At 34.1% G+C, this 21,997-nt stretch overlaps 1 protein-coding gene across 1 annotated transcript in view; it reads right to left on the reverse strand.

Annotated features, from left to right (window-relative positions):
- Nucleotides 1-7,256: 7,256 nt before the first annotated feature.
- The window catches only part of LOC143238718 (degenerin unc-8-like), a 34,052-nt gene continuing 19,311 nt past the window's right edge, over nucleotides 7,257-21,997 (reverse strand). Inside the window, exons 9-12 of the mRNA XM_076479193.1 lie at nucleotides 21,426-21,474; nucleotides 14,993-15,051; nucleotides 9,872-9,953; nucleotides 7,257-8,175 (exon numbers count right to left, since the gene is read on the reverse strand). Of these exons, the coding sequence (XP_076335308.1) occupies nucleotides 8,050-8,175; nucleotides 9,872-9,953; nucleotides 14,993-15,051; nucleotides 21,426-21,474 (316 nt within the window). The 3' untranslated portion in view covers nucleotides 7,257-8,049. The remainder of the gene's footprint in view (nucleotides 8,176-9,871; nucleotides 9,954-14,992; nucleotides 15,052-21,425; nucleotides 21,475-21,997) is intronic.

Here is a 21,997-nt window from a genome sequence, read left to right on the forward strand (position 1 = left end):
CTGAATTCAGTGGCCACTATATGTATGTTTCTTTACTGCTGCTTAACTACTACAACGTTTAAACATTTGTATAAATCAGTATTTGTTATTAGTGTAGTTGTTGTGATGTTGAAAAGTTGACAACATGAGATAAAAAAAACTCATTCCCTCCCATTTTAGAACTGTCTTTTGTCAAGGTAAATTGAGAAGGACTTTTAAGTATTTGCTGGTAAATGTTGTGTAGAAAAGAAATGATTCATGTGAAATAATTGTTGTAAAAAAGTACAACTATTTTGAGACAAAATCCTGCATATAGATTATATATATATATATATTGTGGATACTTAGATAAATTCTGTTGAGACATGTATTGACTAATTTTTTATTGTCCTCACCCCACCCTCTTCCTTGCTGGTATCCTGTTCTAAAGGCAATTATTTTCTACTATGCTACACAAAAACCTTCATCAACATTTTGTTTGTGAAGGTCTTCAATGTGTTGTAACAAGACATCTTTTCACTATAAATATGGGGTCATCTGTTGTCCCACACTGCAGACATAACTGTTACTTAGTTTTAAGTCATCATGCATCATATTTGTATAAGTTTGTACCAAAAAATGTTATAATGATGATCACTGAGGCATACTTTTTATTCCTGTGTACATTCAAATCCCCATATACATTGTGTGTTGTAGTAATTGTCTGTGGTATTTAATTTCTTGTACCACTTGTTGTTTGTAATAAAGTTCATCTCAATCGTGTGTCACCAAGGTCAAATTTTATCTTAATAAATGATCTGATATCCAGTTATTTGTTGTTTTACTTATGTATCTGCTCGGGAATTTTAAACCCTACCGTTAGTAATATTTATGTATTAAACAATGAATTGGTGCCTCACTACCTGCATCATTCATTTTAAAAATTCTTTTTCTGTATGTATTCCACTTTCTCTCTGTGTTTATGTTAAAAATAACAAAAGTAACAAATTATCTTGAAACAGGAACTTGGCAAAAGGAATTTTTTTATATCTAATCAATAAGGTGTTGGGGAAACATTCTAGATGTGAGTAACTCTAAGCCTAAAATATCAAATGTTTAAATTTTCTGCTGACATTTTAACTCCAGATGTATTCAAAATATCAAAAACAAGTGATTGTTTTATGATATGTCAAACATGTTTGTGTAGGAAGCACCTTTTGCTAGCAGACTTGTATATATTACACAACAGTTCAAGCATAATAACAAAAAAAAAGTAATACATTCTACATGTTTCAACGGAGAATTGTTGGTCTTATTTAGATGTGATATAAATCAAAACAATGAGCTTTATTTTCATAAAACTCTTATCACATGATAACACTTAATTGCTATATCTTCTTACCAATAAACCCTAGACATTTTAGTTTTATATCTCAAGAAGATAGACCAGTGCTCTGTTGAAACATGTAGTATATATTACTTTTTTTTTTGTTTACAAATTGTTGTCATATATATGCAAGATGTCACACATATACTAACGATAGTTTTAAAGCTATGTCCTAGTTGTGGCGTAAAGCTGTAAAAAAACCTGTATGCCGATTAAACATATTGCACAAGTATTCTGGATAAGATGTCACAAGGTCTTACAGATATTCCGTACAAGGAGCTGCTTAATGCTAAACAAATATTTCGTAGAGTAATCAAGAGTTCACAGATACTCCAGATGTGAAATAACCAAGTCCTGTAGAAATATTTCTAACTACGACAAAGTTACTCTAAAAACAGAGTAATCAAGTGTTCATAAATACTCCAGATGTGAAATAACAAAGTCCTACAAAAACATTTCAAACTTACAGAGAGTACTATACGTAGAGAAGTCAAGTGTTCCTGAAGTATTACAAACAGGGTAATCAAAAGTTACCTGTATTCCAGATATAAAATAACTCGTGCTTGAGATATGTTTCACGCACTAATAATTTTAGCCTTACATAAATTTTACTTAGAAATAGTATTTTGAGTGCTTCTAAAATACCCACAGTACCGTTCAAGTAACACAAACTGTTAAACACTTTGTTATTAGAGTAGTTTATACTTTGGCATCCAAAATATATATATATTTTTTAATTTTGGTTGTCGTAAGCTTCAGGATATTTCAGATGTATCACATCGGGTATAATTTTCTTCATTAAACACCGTGTGAAATACTTTGTAGCATTTTGAGATGAATGATATGTTACATTTCAGTGGCACCGGAGTTTCTTAAAAGAAAAGTTTGTGGATAATTACACAATGTATCAATTATTTCTCGAGGAAGTTATGGCACAGGTGTTTGAATATCTCATAAAATTATTATATGTGAAATTTAACTCTTGTGATTATGTTATTCTAAACTTGGAATATATTTGGTCCTTATGGTGCCCCCACCCAGTGGGTCAGCAGCATGTCTGCGGACTTACAATGCTAAAAAACGGCTTTCGATACCCGTGGTGGGCAGACCACAAACAGCCCATTGTGTAGCTTTGTGCTTCATTCAAAACAACAACAACCTTTGGTGGAACAGCTGTAAATGTATGGACTTACAACTCTTAAAATATGAATTTCGATTCCCAAATAGTGAATGTAGTGGGTTACTCAATGTCGCTTTGCTCTAGAACAAACAATCTATATGGGGTGTTCTATGTTTAGAGCATTTAGGTGGTTCATGCGTTATTTTGTGCCACAAAAAATGACTTTGAAGCGTACCTGATTTTGAATTAATATAAAATTTTGCTTTTCTTAATGTCTTATTATTTCCTTAGATATTACAAGCATCCAAAAGTACCTAAACCAAACAGAAATTGTTACGAAGGTCCTAACGAGAATCAACAACCAAATTTACCAGAGAAATCTGTATGTATCTTAACACTGTGTGTCAAAAAAAGTGTTATCTACAAAAGTGGACACTCAACTTTGGTTTAATCAACTTAATCGGAGTTCGACAGAAAACAGTTATATTTTCATACAGAATCGCACTGATGGTTGGCTTAAGTTATGAATAAGGTGTTTTATCAAGGAATTTGTCACAATCAATTGAACAGATGGCTGTAAACTGGTTCTTTCGAACTGGAACCTCCTATGGCTCAGTAGTAAATTTGCAAGGGTTATGACCCTAAAAATCGGGTTTCGGTATTCGTGATAGTTAAAATTCAGGTAGCCCATTGGGCAGCTTATGCTTTAATAATAATAAAATCAAATTCAACTGAAATATGGTTAAGAGTAAAAATAGGTCTAGCTTGAGGTTCTACATCTGAAGTTCGGTGTTTCAGTCCCAGCTGCCCCCGCTGGTACAGCGGTATGTCTTCGGATTTACAACGCAAAATCAGGGGTTTGATTCTTCTCGGTGGGCTCAGCAGACAGCCCGGGGTGGCTTTGCTATAAGAAACACACTATCCCAGCTTCAGTCTGCTTTTTTTCGTGTTTTTTTTTGCAATGAACTTATTTCTATTTTGCATTGATTTTTTTTTCCAATTTTAAATCCCACTTTTAAAGTATTGTTTGTTTGTTTTGAATTTCGCGCAAAGCTACTCGAGGGCTATCTGCGCTAGCCGTCCCTAATTCAGCAGTGTAAGACTAGAGGGAAAGCATCCTCGCCTTTTAAGCCGTGTGGTCGTTATATTGTGACGGTCAATCACACTATTTGTTGGTAAAAGAGTAGCCGAAGAGTTAGCGGTTGGTGATGATGACTAGCTGCCTTCCCTCTAGTCTTACACTGCTAAATTACGGATGCCTAGCGCAGATAGCCCTCGAGTAGCTTTGCGCGAAGTTCGAAAAACAAACTTCACTCTCAACTCTAAACCTGGACTTAATTTAAGTCTAACAGTTAAGTTATTAAAATCAAAGAATTTAAAAGAGAATATGTCATGAATAGGTAAATTTGTAAATATTCTATCATCTTATTATATTAATATATACGTAAAACAATGTCTGAAAATATATTTGAAAAACAATGTGTACTGATACTTCGTCAATGTTCAAGATACGAAATTCTTAAGATTGATTTCAAAGTTTTAAAGGGAAATCCTTGTATTTGCTCATTTCATGTTTATTTTTATTCAAATGGATTCTTTAATCTCTCGATGTACAAATCCATGACATTTAAATAATATCCTGACATCCAATAATATGTTATCTGCTCGTGCTGTCCCACGTTATTTTGAGTATGTTCTACAGTAACATTGTTAGTTTGGTTTGTTTTGAATTTCATGCAAAGCTACACTTCGGCTCTCTGCTCTGACGGTCCCTAATTTAGCAGTGTAAGACTGTTATATATTAATATTCCTTTCCGCGTGTTTCTAGTGTTCGAAAACTTGAGTCAGAGAAACCGCTCTTACAGTAACATGAATACTTATATATAATGTTCGAGTGACGGGACACGACAATGTCTTTGATTTTAGAGACTACAACTTATACTATGTAAAGGCTCAACCATTAGGGTGGGCGATACCTGCCTCACACACTGCAAAAGGCGCCAAAATCGATTTTGCAATTTGCAGTTCTTGTTCATTTTACAGGGGCACAGGCGCTGAATACAGAGTTTGCACTGACCACAACTTAGCTCAGGACCGGATCTGACTATGTACCGAAACTAGATGAACACAGAACTTCGAAATCCCAGAAATCTTACTCTATTCCAAGTTGTCTGAAAGGTTGAAACATATATCAGCAATTGGAGTTTTGTGGGTAATGTATCTCAAAACGTTTGGTGTAGGTATTAACACTTTTATTGACAAGCAGGGAACAACGTTTCGACCTTTCTAGGTCATCTTCAGGGTAAGAAAGGAAAATCGAAACGTTGTTCTCTGCTTTATTAGTAAAAGTGTTAATGCCCATACCAGCCGTCATCAAGAATTACATTACCAAGGTGATTTTGTGTTTCTTTGTGTACTGTGCTATCTGTTTAAACTCCATCATGTCTGAACTTACCTGCATTACGCCATTGTTACACCTACACTCTCGTGTAATCCTAACAAAACTAAGTAACTTAAATAGAAAAAAAAAAAAAAATTAATAGAAGAAATGACATTTATTTCATCCAACAGTGAAGAAAGGAAAAACTAATCCCTAGTTTTGTGAGGATAAAACTATCCAAGAATTTTACCCAGTGTACAAACATTATCCATAATTTACAGAAAAAACTACTAAAAGCCACGTGAAGCTCGAAATATAAAGAACAAAATGGCCTGCTGAAACAATTCTTTGTTAACCTGAAGATGACCTAAACGTTGTTTTCTGCTTGTCAATAAAAGTGATAATACCCATACTAGTCGTTCTGAGATACATTTTTATTTCAAGTTGATTTCTCGTCAACAAGCAAGATATTATTTACATAAAATCAAAAACTTTTCTCACGTTGAATCTAACATATTAACAGTGGATTGTCGATGACCGAGAAGTTCTGAACCATTAAACAATATTTTAAATTATTTTACGCTCAAGGATGTTGCAAGGAATAACAAATACAAGTTTATATATGATACACGAAGAGAAACTACGCATGCGTAAGAGAAGCGACTTAACGACGCTTTACCAGGAAACGAAATGTATACGTTAAGTATAAACTACTCTGCGTTGCAGACAATTGTGAACCAACTATTTATATTATCTGCATAAACAGACGCAGCTGTAGCAGAGAAAAAGACACGAAGATAGTTTAAACTAAATTTATTAAAGAGGGAAACGAATTATATCAAAATATTTGGATATGAAACTAGCGACTCTTGGCGGAACTTTGATCGCAAGGAAGACGAGGAGACATACATGTAAATAGGCAGCCAATTCACAGTTCGTTCCGATTTAAGTTTGATAAAACACTGAATATCAACAAATCATCCAAACGATCTACTTTCGTGACAAGCATTTAGAACTAATTGAATGCTCGTAAAGATACTGAAAAACGAGTAGACAAAATTACTGATCTGAGCCAAACAGTGCGTCTCCTAACACGTTAACAAACTTGCTGTTGATGATTTCTGGCCCGATTTATCCAGTTGCTACAACACTTATGAAGATGACCATTTCGAAGAGCACAGTAAATTTACCTCGTTCAAGCTCCATGTAAATAACTAATGCTATCTCTTCCAGTCAAATAGTGTAGTTAGAAATTTGATGTACTATTGACAAATAATTCGTGATGACGAGAAAACCCACTTGTAGAGAAAATTATATATTAAAAATGGTTGGTATGGGTAGAGCGCCGTTTCTAAATATATAATTTACAATTGATTTATGTTGAAGCAGTAATTTCTGAGTATATTTCATTTAATGTAGTAATGTATGTATGTTTTTTCTTATAGCAAATACACATCGGGCTATCTGCTTAGCCCACCGAGGGGAATCGAACCCCTGATTTTAGCGTTGTAAATCCGGAGACATACCGCTGCACTAGCGGGTTACAATAATGTAGTAATTGCTAACGTGTTATATTAGTCCTAGTAAGACATTTAATGAGTGTTGTTGAAGGATAATTGAAGAAAAAAACACCTACTCAGATGTAAGAATTTAGTAATGTGAACAGCTTTTCAAAATACTTCCTTGTCGCACCAAACATGTTCGCACTTTCAGCCGTGGCGGCGTTATAATGTGACGGTCAATCCCACTATTCGTTGGTAAAAGAGTAGCCCAAGAGTTGGCGGTGGGTGATGATGACTAGCTGCCTTCCCTCTAGTCTTAGACTGCTAAATTAGGGACGGCTAGCACAGATAGCCCTCGAGTAGCTTTGTGCGAAATTCCAAAAAACAAACAAACAAATCTACACGGCCTACACAAAAGTCACAAAGATAACTGTGTATGATCAGACAGCTGCGAACGAGAACCCTATCTTCAGCAATATCTTGTAAAGGACATCAGTAACAACGGGTTACGAGTAAACATCTAACAAAACCAGGCATGTGTCACAAGTCAGGTCTCAACACGTTTTTAAATTACAATCGCATCATTACTGAAAAAAAAATCCAAAAATAGCTATTATTAGTTCAAAAAAGATAGAACTGGTAGCACTTTGACCACATAATAATAATAATAGCACTCCCACAGCACTTGCTCCCCACCTCCCCCCAGTGACACAGCGGTATGTCTGCAGACTTGCATCGCTAGAAACCGAGTTTCGATACCCGTGGTGGGCATAACACAGATAGCCCATTGTATAGCTTTGTGCTTACTTGCAAACACATTCACCCTATAGTACGCTTGTTGCAGTTTGTTCTAAGAAGATACTAGGGACACATTTTGACTTTTTCAACCAACATAACTAATTATTGATGAATAATAATTTATTGAAACAAAACACTCCTACAGCAAGCTCTTGTAGTTTGTTCTAACAAGGATATAATTTATAAAACACTGACATTTTCAAACAAATTAATTAATTATTATTCACACTAAACACTCTTACAGCACGTAGTTTCCCATATTCGGAGAAAAAAGCTTTTACATTAACGTTAATTATTTTGTAATGCCAATATATTTACTTATACGACATTATTTGCAAACTATATCTTTTTCCAAGACCTATCTTCAAGCAAACCCAACTGTTAACAACTGAAATATTAGACATATTTCTATAAAGGAGTCTACTTTTCAGAAACAAACAAACAAACAAAGATTTGGTGGAGAAGGCAAAATCGGTAGAGAATACTTGTATTAGTCTGACAAAGAACAGTTTATAGAAACGTTATATACTAAGTTGAAATATTAAAACTCGAAATATGAGTATTGTGTACCAAAATAAAAAATTGGTGAAAATAAATATTACCTTCTACATTCATAAATGTAACGAATAAAATTTACCATAATATTAGGGTAAAGTACAAATAGCATAACCAAACAGGATTGTATATTTTTGTTAAAAAATAAAATTACTGTGAGTTTTATTAAGAAAATAAATCAATTATACGTTAAACCGTAAAACTTTAAATTGTCCGTGATCGGCCTTCTGTTTCTCCCCATTTTAGATCCAAACGAAGTTTTCAAAGAACTTATATTTTATTTAAGAAACATAACCACTATAAACTTTATCAAGAAAATAAATAAGTCAACTGTATATTAAATTTTAAATTATTTGTTGCCGGGTCGAGCCTTTGTTTCTTCCTTTTTAGATCCAAAGCGAAAAGTCCAAAAAGCCTTGGCTATCACTACCCAGGTAGAAATAACTGCTCCGATATAGAGTGTGAAGTCGTAAAGCTGAAATTATAATTACGACATAATACACTAAATATTATTGAGAAAAATTACATCAAAACATATATATATATTCGTTCACTTAATGTTTTATATATAAAATAACAAATTTATTTTAACACATTCTGTATTTAACAATAATATAATCAGTACATTAACCTTTTTTATTGTATGTCGACATAATCATACACTGGATGGAGGAAGTGAACAAAGTGTCATTAGCCAATATTCAGTTCTTCATATAATATAGCTGAACAGTTAGTAATAAATAAAATATGTATTCCGAAAGCTGTTTAATCTCAACGCTCATGTTCAAGAAAGGCCCAATTCAATCTACACTTTGATCAACGTGTGGTAATGGGTTATACTATTTACGGAGAATTTCACTCCTCACCACTAACCCTAAACACAAGCTCACCACAGAAAAGCTGGACCTTTATCATTGGGAAACGATCAAACGTACAGTTGGTGTGAACGTGCTCCGTGCTCACTTTATTATTGGTGTGAGTTGAAACCAAACGGAGCAGACTTGGGCTGCGTAGTGCGAGTAAATCGGGTTGATGGGGAGTTGCCGCGAGTCTTCCTAAAACATTTGGAAACTAGGATCTCTTAGAGCGGAAACAAGGCATGTTAGGGGAACAAAATGTGATTATTTTCAGATGCACTGTATCCTCTTTCTTCTCTACTCTGGTTCGTCATCCATGGATCATCAATAATCGATTATCGTATTTGCTGCGGTAGTAAACAGCCATATCATTACCCACGCAAAACCAACCAACTTCCTAAATAAACTTGAAAATTGTTAGTCTTCAAAATAAAAGTATTCCCTTAATGTCTAACACTTTCATTTCATAAAGATAGTTTGTCCTTTTTTATATGGCGAAAGTAGCTTCGAGTAGTTTGACTGATCTGATGACTCGATAATAAAATGAATCTTCGAGTTTCATGGTTCAACTTTAGAGTAAATGGCTCGACATATCTAATAAATATATCAATATAAGAAAATATGTGATCTATTGATTATGTTTTAGAAGTTGGATGGTGAATTATAAAGATAGATTCCGATGGATTCGAGTTCAACTTAACCTCACAAATTGCTTTCTTCATTAAAGCATGCCAGAGAAAGTAATAGCTGTAACGCACAGCGCATGTTCAATAGAATGTTCCGTAGAGAGCAGCCAATAAAGGAGTCGCATTGTAACCGCATGTCCCTTATATTTTTAAACCGGTCTTACGAAACTTACAGAAAATGGTCCGAATAAAGAAGAACATCTTGAAAATCCATTTGATACATTTATATGATACAATCAAAATGTATATCATCTATCGTTATTAGCTTATGCCGTAAATGATGTCTTATTACTTCACACGAACAGAAAGGAATTGAAACAACCTCTTTGATCCAAGAATTATTACATAATGCGTTCAGAAAATAGTTCAGTTGTGTTATGAGGTCACTGTTTTCACTATTAGCTGACTAATTCCCAAATATTTTGAAATATCCCAACTTCAAAACTTTCACCTGCACGAGAACCAGAAATGTAATTTCTTTTTTTTTTTTTTTTTTAAACACTCCAAATAGTTCAACGGCAAGCCCGAAGGCTTATAAAGGTAAACCCCGATTTTCGACACTCGTTATGAGCACAGTACTTTGTGTTTAACAACAAGCAAAACTGTTTAAAAACTTAGGCCACCTCACCGTAAAGCAAAGGCTGTGCTCGATGGTAATTTGTTCATTAAAGTTGTACTGCGCCTCCACATTTAAGTAGTTTGGGGAATCTCTGTAAAAAAATAAGAAGAAAGTTACAAAACGCGGCCGTACTGTAAAAAAACAAACAGAAACGAAGTACTGACTACCATCGTTTTTTAACTCTGATATAACTTCATTTTTTTAAATATATAAATTTAGTGCGTAAACATCAAACCTAACTTTTCTACAGTTTTCGTTTCATTGTTAAGAAATTAAAGAAAAATATCAATGTTACCTTCTGAATATCCTAAAAGTGATCATTTTTTATAAAAGTCAGTCGCTGCTGGGCTGTCTGCCGTTGTGTAATGTGTTCTAATTTATTATGTGCACGTGAGGCTGTTCTATGACTGTCATTTACAGCAAATATAATCACAAATTTATGATATTAAGGTTTCTTATTGGTCATTTACGTTGAGAAAATAAGTGATCAGACGAACTTTCTGACGTGCATTCGATTGAAGTCACAAATTCCAGCTGCCAAGGATAAATGTATGCACAAGCCTCTCAGAGTTAAGTAGAATAACATAACAATTATAATATTGCCCTTGCTAAAAGTAGCAAAAATAAGTGATATGAACCAATTTTATCTCAATTTTTTAAATGTTTAACAAAGAAGAATTTCGATTGTGGGTTCATCAAGATGTCATTTGAAATTTTTAATTCGTTAACGAATGATGTTAATCTACTGTTTAACTTAGATGGTTCTGTGTTACACATCATACAACACCATTCTGCTGTTGTGTTGGTTGTTTGTCCGAGTAGAAGACAGATGGCCCGGCATGGCCAAGCCCGTTAAGGCGTGCGACTCGTAATCCGAGAGTCGCGGGTTCGCATTCGCGTCGCGCCAAACATGCTCACCCTCCCAGCCGTGGGGGCGTTATCAACGAGTGATCGGTCTTACTATGTCAAACGGGAATTTAAAGTTTAAAGGATCTTACTTATTTTTAAGAACCTCGTACAAATTTTATATCAAAAGGGGATGCGCACTTGAAACCATCGGATTCACAATCCAGTACGCTAATCACCAAGCCACGCCCTACCCTTCTATAGATATATGACATTAATTTTGGTATTATTAAAGCCTAGTCGTGTCATATATATTATTCTATAGCGATGTGCTTCTTCCTAAAACAGTAGGTCTAAGTCAGTCAGCTCGGCATAGCCAGGAGGCTAAGACACTCGACTTCGTAATCTGAGGGTCGCAGGTTCGAATCCACATAACACCAAACATGCTCGCTCTTTCAGCCGTCTGGACGTTATAATGTGATGGACAATCCCACTATTCGTTGGTAAAAGAGTAGTTGGTAAAAAAAATAGAAGACAGAACTGTCTATAGGACAGAACGTAAGGATTGTGAACACAATGCTCTTTTCTTAGATTGAGGACAAGCTATAAAATCATCTTCTGCACTGATCAGTGCCTGCTTTTTCATGATTTACGATAAAAATAGATAGCTTTTCAATGGGCCAGCCAATAGTTGAGTTGAATCTGTCCTTTGAGTCCGTTGAGGCTTCCACTGCAATAATTTAACTGTACATTAATATCTGTTATATCAACTATTTATATTACTCTTTTTATTTTACATTTTTATATATTGTGCCCAATATATTAAAGTACTGTGTAAAGTGATTTTTCTCACGATACGTGTAACCTGTATGTAAGACGGCTCTCAGTCATTGAGCGTATTTAATTGTTACGGTAGAGAAACCTGTCAAAATTGATGCAGTAAAAACATCTTTAATTGACATAGCAAATGTGAAACTTTTAGATTTGGCTACACAATAGAAGCGCATGAAAACTTCAATATACTGATTTAATTTGAGTTTTACCAATCACCACTCTATATTTAAGTTTGTACTCATGAAAGGTAGTCACAGTTTTCATTCTTTACAGCTTGGCACTGAACAGTAAGTAGAGTACACATTTTTGACTCATTGCTCTGACTAGCAATCTGTAAATTTTCGATGTTAGAAACTTTTCAATGTGGAGGATACTATCCATTCGAATATTAACTTAATGGGGCTGGAATAGAAAGTTTACTTTTATTCACATTTGTTCCTCCAGTTAGTATATCAGTGAATGAAGATCACTTATTTCTGATCTCCATTTTCTTTTTCGTATCTCTTTTTGGATAATGAAAGTTAGGATTACAAGTTACAGAAGACAAACAGCAACTTGACTACAAACATCACAAACTCTCTATTGTTGTGTCCATGCATGCAGCTTCATTTTTTAGTGGTTTAGAAGCCTAATTTTATATCACTGCTAACCACTTGATGACACATGTACAGAATGCTCAGATGAGTGAATGGCCACCGGAAAAATAGATCTGAAAGAAAATCATCTGCCACTTAATGGGATTGTCGTGATCATATCATACACAATAAATCATAGAGTGGGGTGTGAAATCATCTCTGGTAAGCCTTATAGAAAAAACACGATTCACTGAGCTGTTGAGTAGAAGAACTCTGAGAGTATCTAAGCGACATAGCTTGAATAGTGATGAATTGGAACTACGGCTATCAACCACGTGATTTGAAAGGAGGCTCAAGATGGTAGTAGGAAATGGAGGACTTCAGGGTTGCCAAAGAACTTCTTGTGATAAAGCAAGGGCCTATATACATCACGCATAAGGTAACCAAATGCTGGAAGTCTGCAGTTAGATATAATTCGAAGGATGGCATTGTACTACATCTTTGAACAATCCAATACAAACCCTAAAACAACCTGAGAGCACAGATAGCTCATTGTGTAGCTTTGTGCTTAATTAGGAAAAAAAAAAACAACGCCTCGATCATGATAGAATTACATTAGGGCTCCAGATTTGTAAGCCTTTTGCGGCTTGTAAATAAATAAATCGTATCTCTCTTGATTACAGTTTGTTTATCTGACTGTGCTTATACTCGCTGAATAATGTTACACACCCTTTATTTCAGTGTTATTAGAATTATACATGAAGAGACCGATGATGTAATATGAAAGGTAAATCTTTGGTTCTTATTGTTAGTATGAAACTTTGTATTTGAATGCACAACGTTTATAAACTATAAATGAAGTGCTGTATATATATATAAATGCTTAGATTTTTAACAAACATGAAAAGGAACAGGGGTCGTCTCTATGTCTACGAGGTCAAACGTTACACCTACTCCACAACACGTGATACCCCTCAAACACATTTTATACAAAAAAACAACTTTGAACCGAAATGTCTCATCAAAAATAACAAACCGATCGATTTATCTTGTAGGAGACACCAGATGTAGCGATACTTCGAAACCTGTATATTAAAATTAAACAGTACTCCAAGTGTCCCTAAACAAACGAAGACATTCACACATACAACATTTCTGTCTGATATATTACATATAGATTCCCAAATACCTTTTTTTTTAATGTATAACATTAGCTACACCCACCCCATTCTTAAGCGCATTGGTGACGTCGTCTATACTTCTCTGATCATAATTCACTTTTCCATAATCTAATGAAGTTTAGGAAACTTATCATTCATACTTGCAAACCTTCCTATTTTAATTGCATATATATAGTGGCTTCATACAGTCTTATCCCAGTCTGCACTGTAAAGAGAATTTAATAGAAATCAATTAACCAAATTGTTTGTGCACAGACAACGACTCTTTTTTTCTTCTTAATACTTAGAGTGTTGTAAGACATTTGGTAATCAGACAAACACAGGAAGATTTTTATTAGATCTGGATCTTTCAAAGTGTCCTTATTCTAACTAGGCTGTGTAACTACTTCCAAACCAATGGTACCAATGTTTTACATTGGAATAAGACAACGAAATATTCTTTTTATATATCATACTAATATGAAGAGAACAAGGAACCAGATCCACTTTTCATTTATATGGTAGCGTGCCTCATATGGTGGTGGTGGTGGTAAAAGTAAAGAGTGGTCATCATTATTGCAACAGATTTCAGCAACCACATTCAACCATTCTATGTTTTTTTCCCTTTGAATATAAAATTGCCCTGCCTTTAGCTTGGTGTGTGATAATAACCAATCATAAATGGTTGACATATCTGAGAGCTTAATCGAATAAAGCAACCTTAATACACTGTGTACTTCAATTACATTAAACCATATTTAAAATTATTGTAAAAAATTCATAACACTGTATCAAGTAATTCCAACCATGGAAGATATCCTTAAAAGAAATCTTTAGCATTCGAAGATAACGTTGGAGCTTATGAACACTACCATTATTAGACTGCTATTTATTGTTGAAAAAGAAACAAAGTTAACGATAAACACATAAAATGACCTCTGATGTTTAATAATTTGTATTTAAGATTAAATTACTGAACTGCACAAAAATTAACTTAGGACTGGTGGTGATTGACATTACTTTATCACGGAGGTTTTTGAGACACTGGTTAAATGTTATGTAAGAGATACAAAAATCTTCTGTTGTTATACTTATTTTTAAATTTTTGACGGGGTGGTGGAGGCCAATGAACAATATATACCCGTCCTTTTCTTAGCCAAGTAGCAGAAGTAACTATTTCAATTATAACAACCTTCACGCTTAAAACTGTAGAATGTATTAAGCAGCTTACACCTAGTACACTAAATATAAGGCCACATTGGGTCTATTTTTTACAACTTCAGTGTGCCAAATGTCAAACACCCCTCAGTTGTTTTCAATTGTGCACATAGAAAGCCAAATTACACGGGAGATTTATCTTTGCTATTAGGCACGCAAGGATAAAAGCGACTTATATTCAAATACAACAAGGTTAAAACAAAAAAAAAATCCATCTAAGGGTGGATGAATGTAATATGTTTTATGTTTCAAAAACGTAATGACGTTTTTCGAACATGAGTTGATATGTTTGAAAAGTCACTTGTTAAACTTCAGTCCAGTTTATTTATATACATATAAATATTAGTTACTATTTGAATAATAAATATGTAACACTTTATCAGTGGTTAAATCTTTAACACTAGTTTTAAATGGAAAATTGTTTTCCAGATCATGTTATGATTCATTAAACACATAAGGACTTGATGTTATGTAATAAATATAAAATCGAAACTCACCTCGTTATATCAACAGAGGAACTAATATCGAAAAAGAAAATATCGACACCAGGATCAGTCTGGAAAATAAAAAATAATTTTTCAATAATGGTGTAAGTTATACTGTTAAAGCTATGAAAAATGGAATTATATGTAACTGAATAAAAGTTCACAGTAGGGTTCATCAGTTTTACATTATGCTTTTTCACAATGTAGGTCGTGGGCTCGAATCTTCATCATTGAACTTGCTCGCTCTTTCAGCCAAGGGAGCGTTATAATGCGATGGTCAATCCCCCTATTTGTTGGTAAAAGATTAGCTCAAGAATTGGCGGAGGGTAGTGTTGACTAGCTGCCTTTTCTCTAGTCAATTATTTCAAATTTAGGGACCGCCAGCACAGATAGTTCCCGAGAGGCTTTGCGCGAAATTCAAAATAAATCAAACTATTCACGCCATGAATTTTTTTAATAGTTCAATGATATCTGAGACCCGATTTCGCGTTTAAATATAAATGTAAATATATTTTAATCCATAATAACTTTTAAGTAGTCTCTCAACATCGGTTCTTATAGATTAAAATATAGTTCTCTATCACAACAAAATACAGTTTCAGATAGCGAAGAGAACTGACACTAAAGTTGACGATTTTATTTTCAATACAACTGTTGCTTTACTCATGCAGTGATAACACAGGCCTGCGATGGTTTTACTGTCTCAAAATTTTTACGTGTTCTACAGTAATTCACGTACCCTGAATCAGAAAATGATGTCAACTTTACTTCATCGCATGAAGATTTTTCACAAAACGTGATATGTACGCTTATGTGAATCATTCTTATTAAAATCGGGTCACATTTTGTTATGCTTAAAATGTTGACAACCACAGGCTTTAGATTTCTTTCGACCAAACATCATAATAAAAAATGGTCATTGTGGTGAAAGAAATAACAATTTGATCTAAGTGAAAGTTGTTTTTTCTTTCCGATTTGTAAAAAAAAATCCTTACGTGATAGGAAAAAAAATCAACATTATTTTCGAAATCCGCGAAGCTGAATTATGGAAAATCTGTTATTAAAACCAACTATTATGAGGTTTAAATTCACAGTAAATTACACATCTGCCAAGTTTATAAGCTTAAAGTGCGCCAACTGTACTCAATAACTTCCATACGTATGAAGTCTTACGAACAGCAGCATCATCGATCATGGTTGATATATCTTAAAAGTGCTTTGTCATATGAACAAGACAGTAAAGGAGCAACATTTTGTCGGAAGTGTTTAGATTTAGGTGCTGCAAACACTAGTGGTTCCGCATTTCTTAAATTTTGCTGGAAAATGTCATAAATCGTCACTTGGTAATAAACCTGTTGAATTTTGAGCTTTGGTGCTTGTATGTTTCTCAGAAACGTGTGGAACTCGTCAGTAAACGGAAGCTATACGTCACAGATTAGTAAATGGACCAGCGACGACTGGGAATGACAAATTATGAGGAGTGTAATGTTACACTCACACTAACTCTGAGGATGAAGAAATTGGCATCGTAAATGATGCACTGGATATCTGTGAATTGTTGACGTAAGGTAATGTGGTAGTAATATGGGTCAGAAAGCTGGATCTGTGATGACACTCCTATACTTCCGTATCGAATATAATATTGATCAGTTAATTTAATTATTTAAGAATTTTCGTATCAGCATTGACCGTATTTTATTTTAATATCAATGCAACTCAAAGCCCAGCAAGAAGTTCAGCTTAACTGTTATCAAGCCTAGTTGATCTTATTCATTACTAGAAAAGGGAAGAGAACGGGTTATGAGTGTTAGGCAATATTGTTTCTGAAGGAGTCAGGAGAAAACTTTGAATTGGAAATGTCTACTTGCACTCATTTTTCCAGGAAACAGCAAACAGTAATTAACTCTATAGAGGAATGTTACCCAGAAGGACAATCCAGTTGTATAAGGAATTATCACACATAATGAGCAGTTATATTAATTTCATCTTTGGCTCCATTGTCTGTTTACAGTACATGTATCCAACTTCACTGGTCAATAAAAGTGCTAGATTCTTAGAATCTAGTCTAGCTGACTGTGATCTATTGACAGAGTTGTAAATTAGTTTTCTTCAGATTTTAGAATTGGCGAATTTGTATTCTCAATGGCACAACTTAGTCTCTTGATCAAATAGATGCCAGCAGTAACCACGGTTTGCTTCCAATATGAGATGTAAAGTCTTTCAGGCCTGTACGGTGCCACATGAGCTCACATGGTAGTCCATCGATGAACCTTTTGATGAGTATTTTATTGCAATCTGTGAGAGACGTGATTAAGAATTTCTCTCTATGCGGTCTCTTTACATTGTCTGCATACATGACCAAGTTATCATGAGGACTTCACCTTCCAGCTTTGAACGAAGCCTTGTGGATTGCTTAATTCTGCAAGGTAATTAACCCTTAAACAATGGTTGGTTTGCCTGTGTTACCTCTGCCCCTACAATCTTACTTCTGCTCCTGCATAGCTGAGATGCTGTATTCATTTATGGGAGATGCTCATATTCTCCTAGAATTCAGAGACTTATGCATCCTCATGAATGCAATGTCCTTGGGCTAAATTCCCAAATGAGATAGCATAGTACACAGAAATTATCATCATCACTAACATCGTGAGAATAAAATGTGTGACACAACACTTAATAATCACATCCATTAGAGTCCTTAAACACTGCACAGAATCATGCCATTGATTTCTTCGAGACACATACATCCTCAGAAATGTGACAACTTTGGGGTAAAATTATAGTGGAATGACTTGGTATGAGACTGTATGTACCATCACTACCACTATAACAATGCGATATGTGATACCACATTTCATTGTTACATCTTATTGTATTCACGGTCAGCTGGTGTAGTTTTAGTGTCGTCAATATGTCTTACTAGCCTGGAAAGCTTTTAACTAACTCCTACTATTGCTAGATCATTGTGAAATGCCATCTCCTCCTAATAGTGTTGTAATTAACCTCAGTGAGCTTTATTTAGTTGATACTTCTCACACTACTTTTGATCATGGATGATTGAAAACATTTCCTTGCAATGTCAAATATCCTTAATGAGCATCTGGGTGTTCCACAGATATCATCCCAGCAAATATATAGGTGAATCAGCCCGCTAGCACAGATTTTTAATGTCACCATTATGCCTTTGCAGCCTAGAAGACTCCTAACTAACTCCTAAATCTGCTATAATATAGCAAGATGCTAGCATCTATTCTTAATGGTGCTGTATTTCATATTACTGAATTTCATCCACTTCACATTGTTGTTCTTAACCATGAGCAAGTCAAACCATCATCTTGGAATTTTTAATTTTCTTAACAAGCTTCTTAATGTCCCAGAGAGATCATTTCAGTAAGTCTCCAGACGTTCAGACTGCTTGAAAACACTGTTATCCTTTTCGATTTTGCTGTACATCAGGATGTACAACGAAGCCAATGGATATATAAATGTTTCCTAGGAGCCTGAAATAAAACGGCAAGACACCTATCATTCTCTTTGTTCTTCCGGCAGACAAATAATTTACACATTGTTTTCACCATTTGAAGTGAAAATTTTAGGTCTAAGACACTAATTATGGTTTATTGACGCAATACATTCAAAATACTTCAAAGCTGTATACCAAAATTCAACCTTGAATTCATCACTGTCTGTTCCAAATAACATTTGTAGAAGAGAGAAAAAGTCGATGACATACCAATTTCTACAAGTATCTGCACCACATCATGAGATTGGTACGCCTCTTTTCAATACATTTAAAAGGATATTTACAAAGCAGAAATACTGCACAAAGTTGTAGAAAATTTCGCCAGAATAAACTAGAATAAGATATATTGTTTCATATTTATGGAATGTAAAATACAATGATTTTTCAAATCATCACATTTGGAAACCTAGTGATAGTGAATATTGCTAAAATTCTTTACTATACAAAGTTCAGTGTTGGAGAGATGTTAAAATCTCTTTGTTTGTTGTTTTATTTGTGGCAACCAGTTCAACCTTCAGGAGCATGAGGTGTATAACAAAGCATACTAGTAAAATGGTTGACTGTCTGATGCATTGATAGGAAAAAGTGACTTTTATCCTGTGAAAAAAGGTATGTTGAAGCTAGTCAATCACTTAAGATAATTTAAAAAACTAAATAAATTTTTTATATATATACAATCATTTGTGGTCACTTTCGCACCTAAAATGTGGCTTCTTTGCTTTTGTTTGTTAAAATAGGCAATGAGCATACAATTATGTTTTTATATATTCCCTCATGTCAGTTCCACATGTTGTAGAACTTTGTATTGTATTGATTTATACCTTTAATTTCACAAAACGATTTCACATCATTTAAATGTCTACAAGTCACAGGCCTTGTGGTATTACCTATTACGTAACTAAGTTGACGGCATATGGATATTAGAAGTTGTTAAAATATAAGAGGGATTGTCTGTGATTTTATGTAACTACCTCAGTGCACCATCTTGAAAAAAGCCATGCAGTGTAGTTTCCATTGCAAAATCTTTCATTTCAGATAATATATATCTCTTTTTTTTTTCCAGACTGAGATTCTTCTTGGTTAGATTATGCAAACTATTGTCTGGAATAGGTGGAAGACTTTTACTACTGACATTTGTGTTTGTGAATTCTCACCTATTATAATACACCACACTTTGCTTACCACGAATGGAATACGACTTGTAAAAGGTGAGAAGGGTCCCAAGTTGTTGATCCATATTAATCTATTTTATAATACCATTAAGTACATATATATGTAGAAACGGCTCGTTTTGGTTAAGAAAATATTTTATCTTCTTTCCTTGTGAACCTGAGGATGACCGAAGAAGGTCGAAACGTTGTTCGCTCCTCATCGTAAAATATTTGCTCAACCCAAACGAGCCGTTTTTACATATATATTTCTCTACAAGTGGGTTTTCTCGACATCACTGACCATTAAGTACAGTAAATATTTTCGTTTGGGAAATTATAAACAGCAATCTGAACAAACTGCATGATCAAAGTGTACGAATATATTGCTCTAGGAAATACTTTGAGATAACCTTTCCAAATATGGTGGTATAATAGTATCTACAGAACATCAAACAATGTCAAAACGTAGTTCTTACTACATATCGTTCCACTGAGACTTCAGTCATGGTTATCACATGATTTGCTGATACGTATATTGAAAGTCGTTCTAATATAACGTGCTCAATTCTCTGTATGCCATTCTGAATTATATGTATGGGATTCGTCAAAAGCGTCCAAGTTGAAGATAAATCAATACAATACAATGTTCTACAGCATGCAAAACTGACATGAGGGAATTCAAAAGTGAGGGTCTACTTTTATACCAACGAATAATAGGACTGACTGACACATTATAACGTCTCTACAGAGGTGGGAATGAAACACTTCCAAACTGTTTTTTTTTTCATATTCAGTATAATTGAATTTAGTTTTTTTTAGTCACAAGGACATTCATGAAATGGAAACCTTATATTTATGTTCAAAACAAAATACATATTTAAACGTTTAGTGCTCACACTTTCTCTTGTCTTTACTTCTTCATGGCGACTTCTGTTGAAATACGCCAATAAAAATGTGATATATTATTCAGTTATCCCCAGGGATTGAAGTAACCTAAAGACATTACTCTAGTCACAGAAAGAGTAAATAATGGACCATTTCTTTCTTTGAATTGTACAAAAAACACGATAACCAAAACGGAAATGCATTATGTAAAGAGAAACGTACGTTTCTGATTGAACTTTTCGAAAAAAACCCAAAAACAGTTATGTAATTTATGTAAAAACATGTCTTAATACGTTTCATCTTCCAGGTATCACTACAATAACAGGAACTATTTCCAAAATAAATGAATTAAGACATGTTCTTCCGGTAGAAGTTTGTATAATACCTCTCAACAAAAACAAAATAAATCCCTCCTAATCAGAAATTTTGTGTTCCTTATGCTTGTTACGATGACGCACTATTGTTATATTAGCAGAACTAGTAAAGAAGTAGTGAGCTTTCCCATTACAGGTGAAAACTGATCCTGAAACACTTTTTAAAAGAAATTATATCACTTCATATTTGATAATCTCCAATACTCATGAATATAAAGCCACAGACAGTAAGTGTTTTCTGTAGAAGTATGACGTAAGGTAACACATATACAATCTAGTTAACTTTATTTTGTGCTATTTCGTGCAGTACAGTTCGACGTATTAGTTAAATCGAGAGATTCCCCTTTCCTAAAAATACAAGAGCAGTTGTTGCCGTTTTTCAAAAACACATTAAAACATTCTCTAAAAGGTGTATCTATGCTTCCATAAAACTGATGAATTGAGCAATATAATGTGATAAACTGTATTCTAGAAGTACAACAAAATAATGATCAGAGTTCCGTAATACGTACTTTTAGGGAGTTTGGTTGTTCCATATAGTAAGTCTTGAATACTTTATCCCTGTAAGAAAAAAAATATTATGTTATTGCGTATAAATGAACATTAAAAAACTAAAACTACTTCTAAATCTGTGAAGTTGCTATGTTTACAAACACGTTATAGCTGAAGACCTTTCCCTATAGGTATTCCAAAAGAACATTTTTTTTCTAATCAGGAAAACATTGTGAAAGCAATGTTTTAGGTAGTTTGGTAATCCATTTTCCCAAAAGAGAGCATATAATACACCAGTACTGGCAATCAGAAGGTTAATAATAACCATGGAAAAATTCGTTTGTTTTGAAAGGTGAAGCTGTACAGAGGGGCATCTGTGCACTGCCCGCAGTAGGTATTTAAAACCAATTTTTAAGGTTATTAGCCCTCAGAATTACTCCTGAGACGCCTGAAGGAGAAGGAGACACTACAGAAGAAAGGATAATATAATTATTTTAGGTTATAACAATTATAATATATTATAAATTCTGTCCAGTCTGATTCAACGTTATGTCTTTTTTGTTGTTATTTTTCTCACCACTCGAGCATAAGA

Source organism: Tachypleus tridentatus, chromosome 13, assembly GCF_004210375.1.
Source record: "Tachypleus tridentatus isolate NWPU-2018 chromosome 13, ASM421037v1, whole genome shotgun sequence".
NCBI lineage: Eukaryota > Metazoa > Arthropoda > Merostomata > Xiphosura > Limulidae > Tachypleus > Tachypleus tridentatus.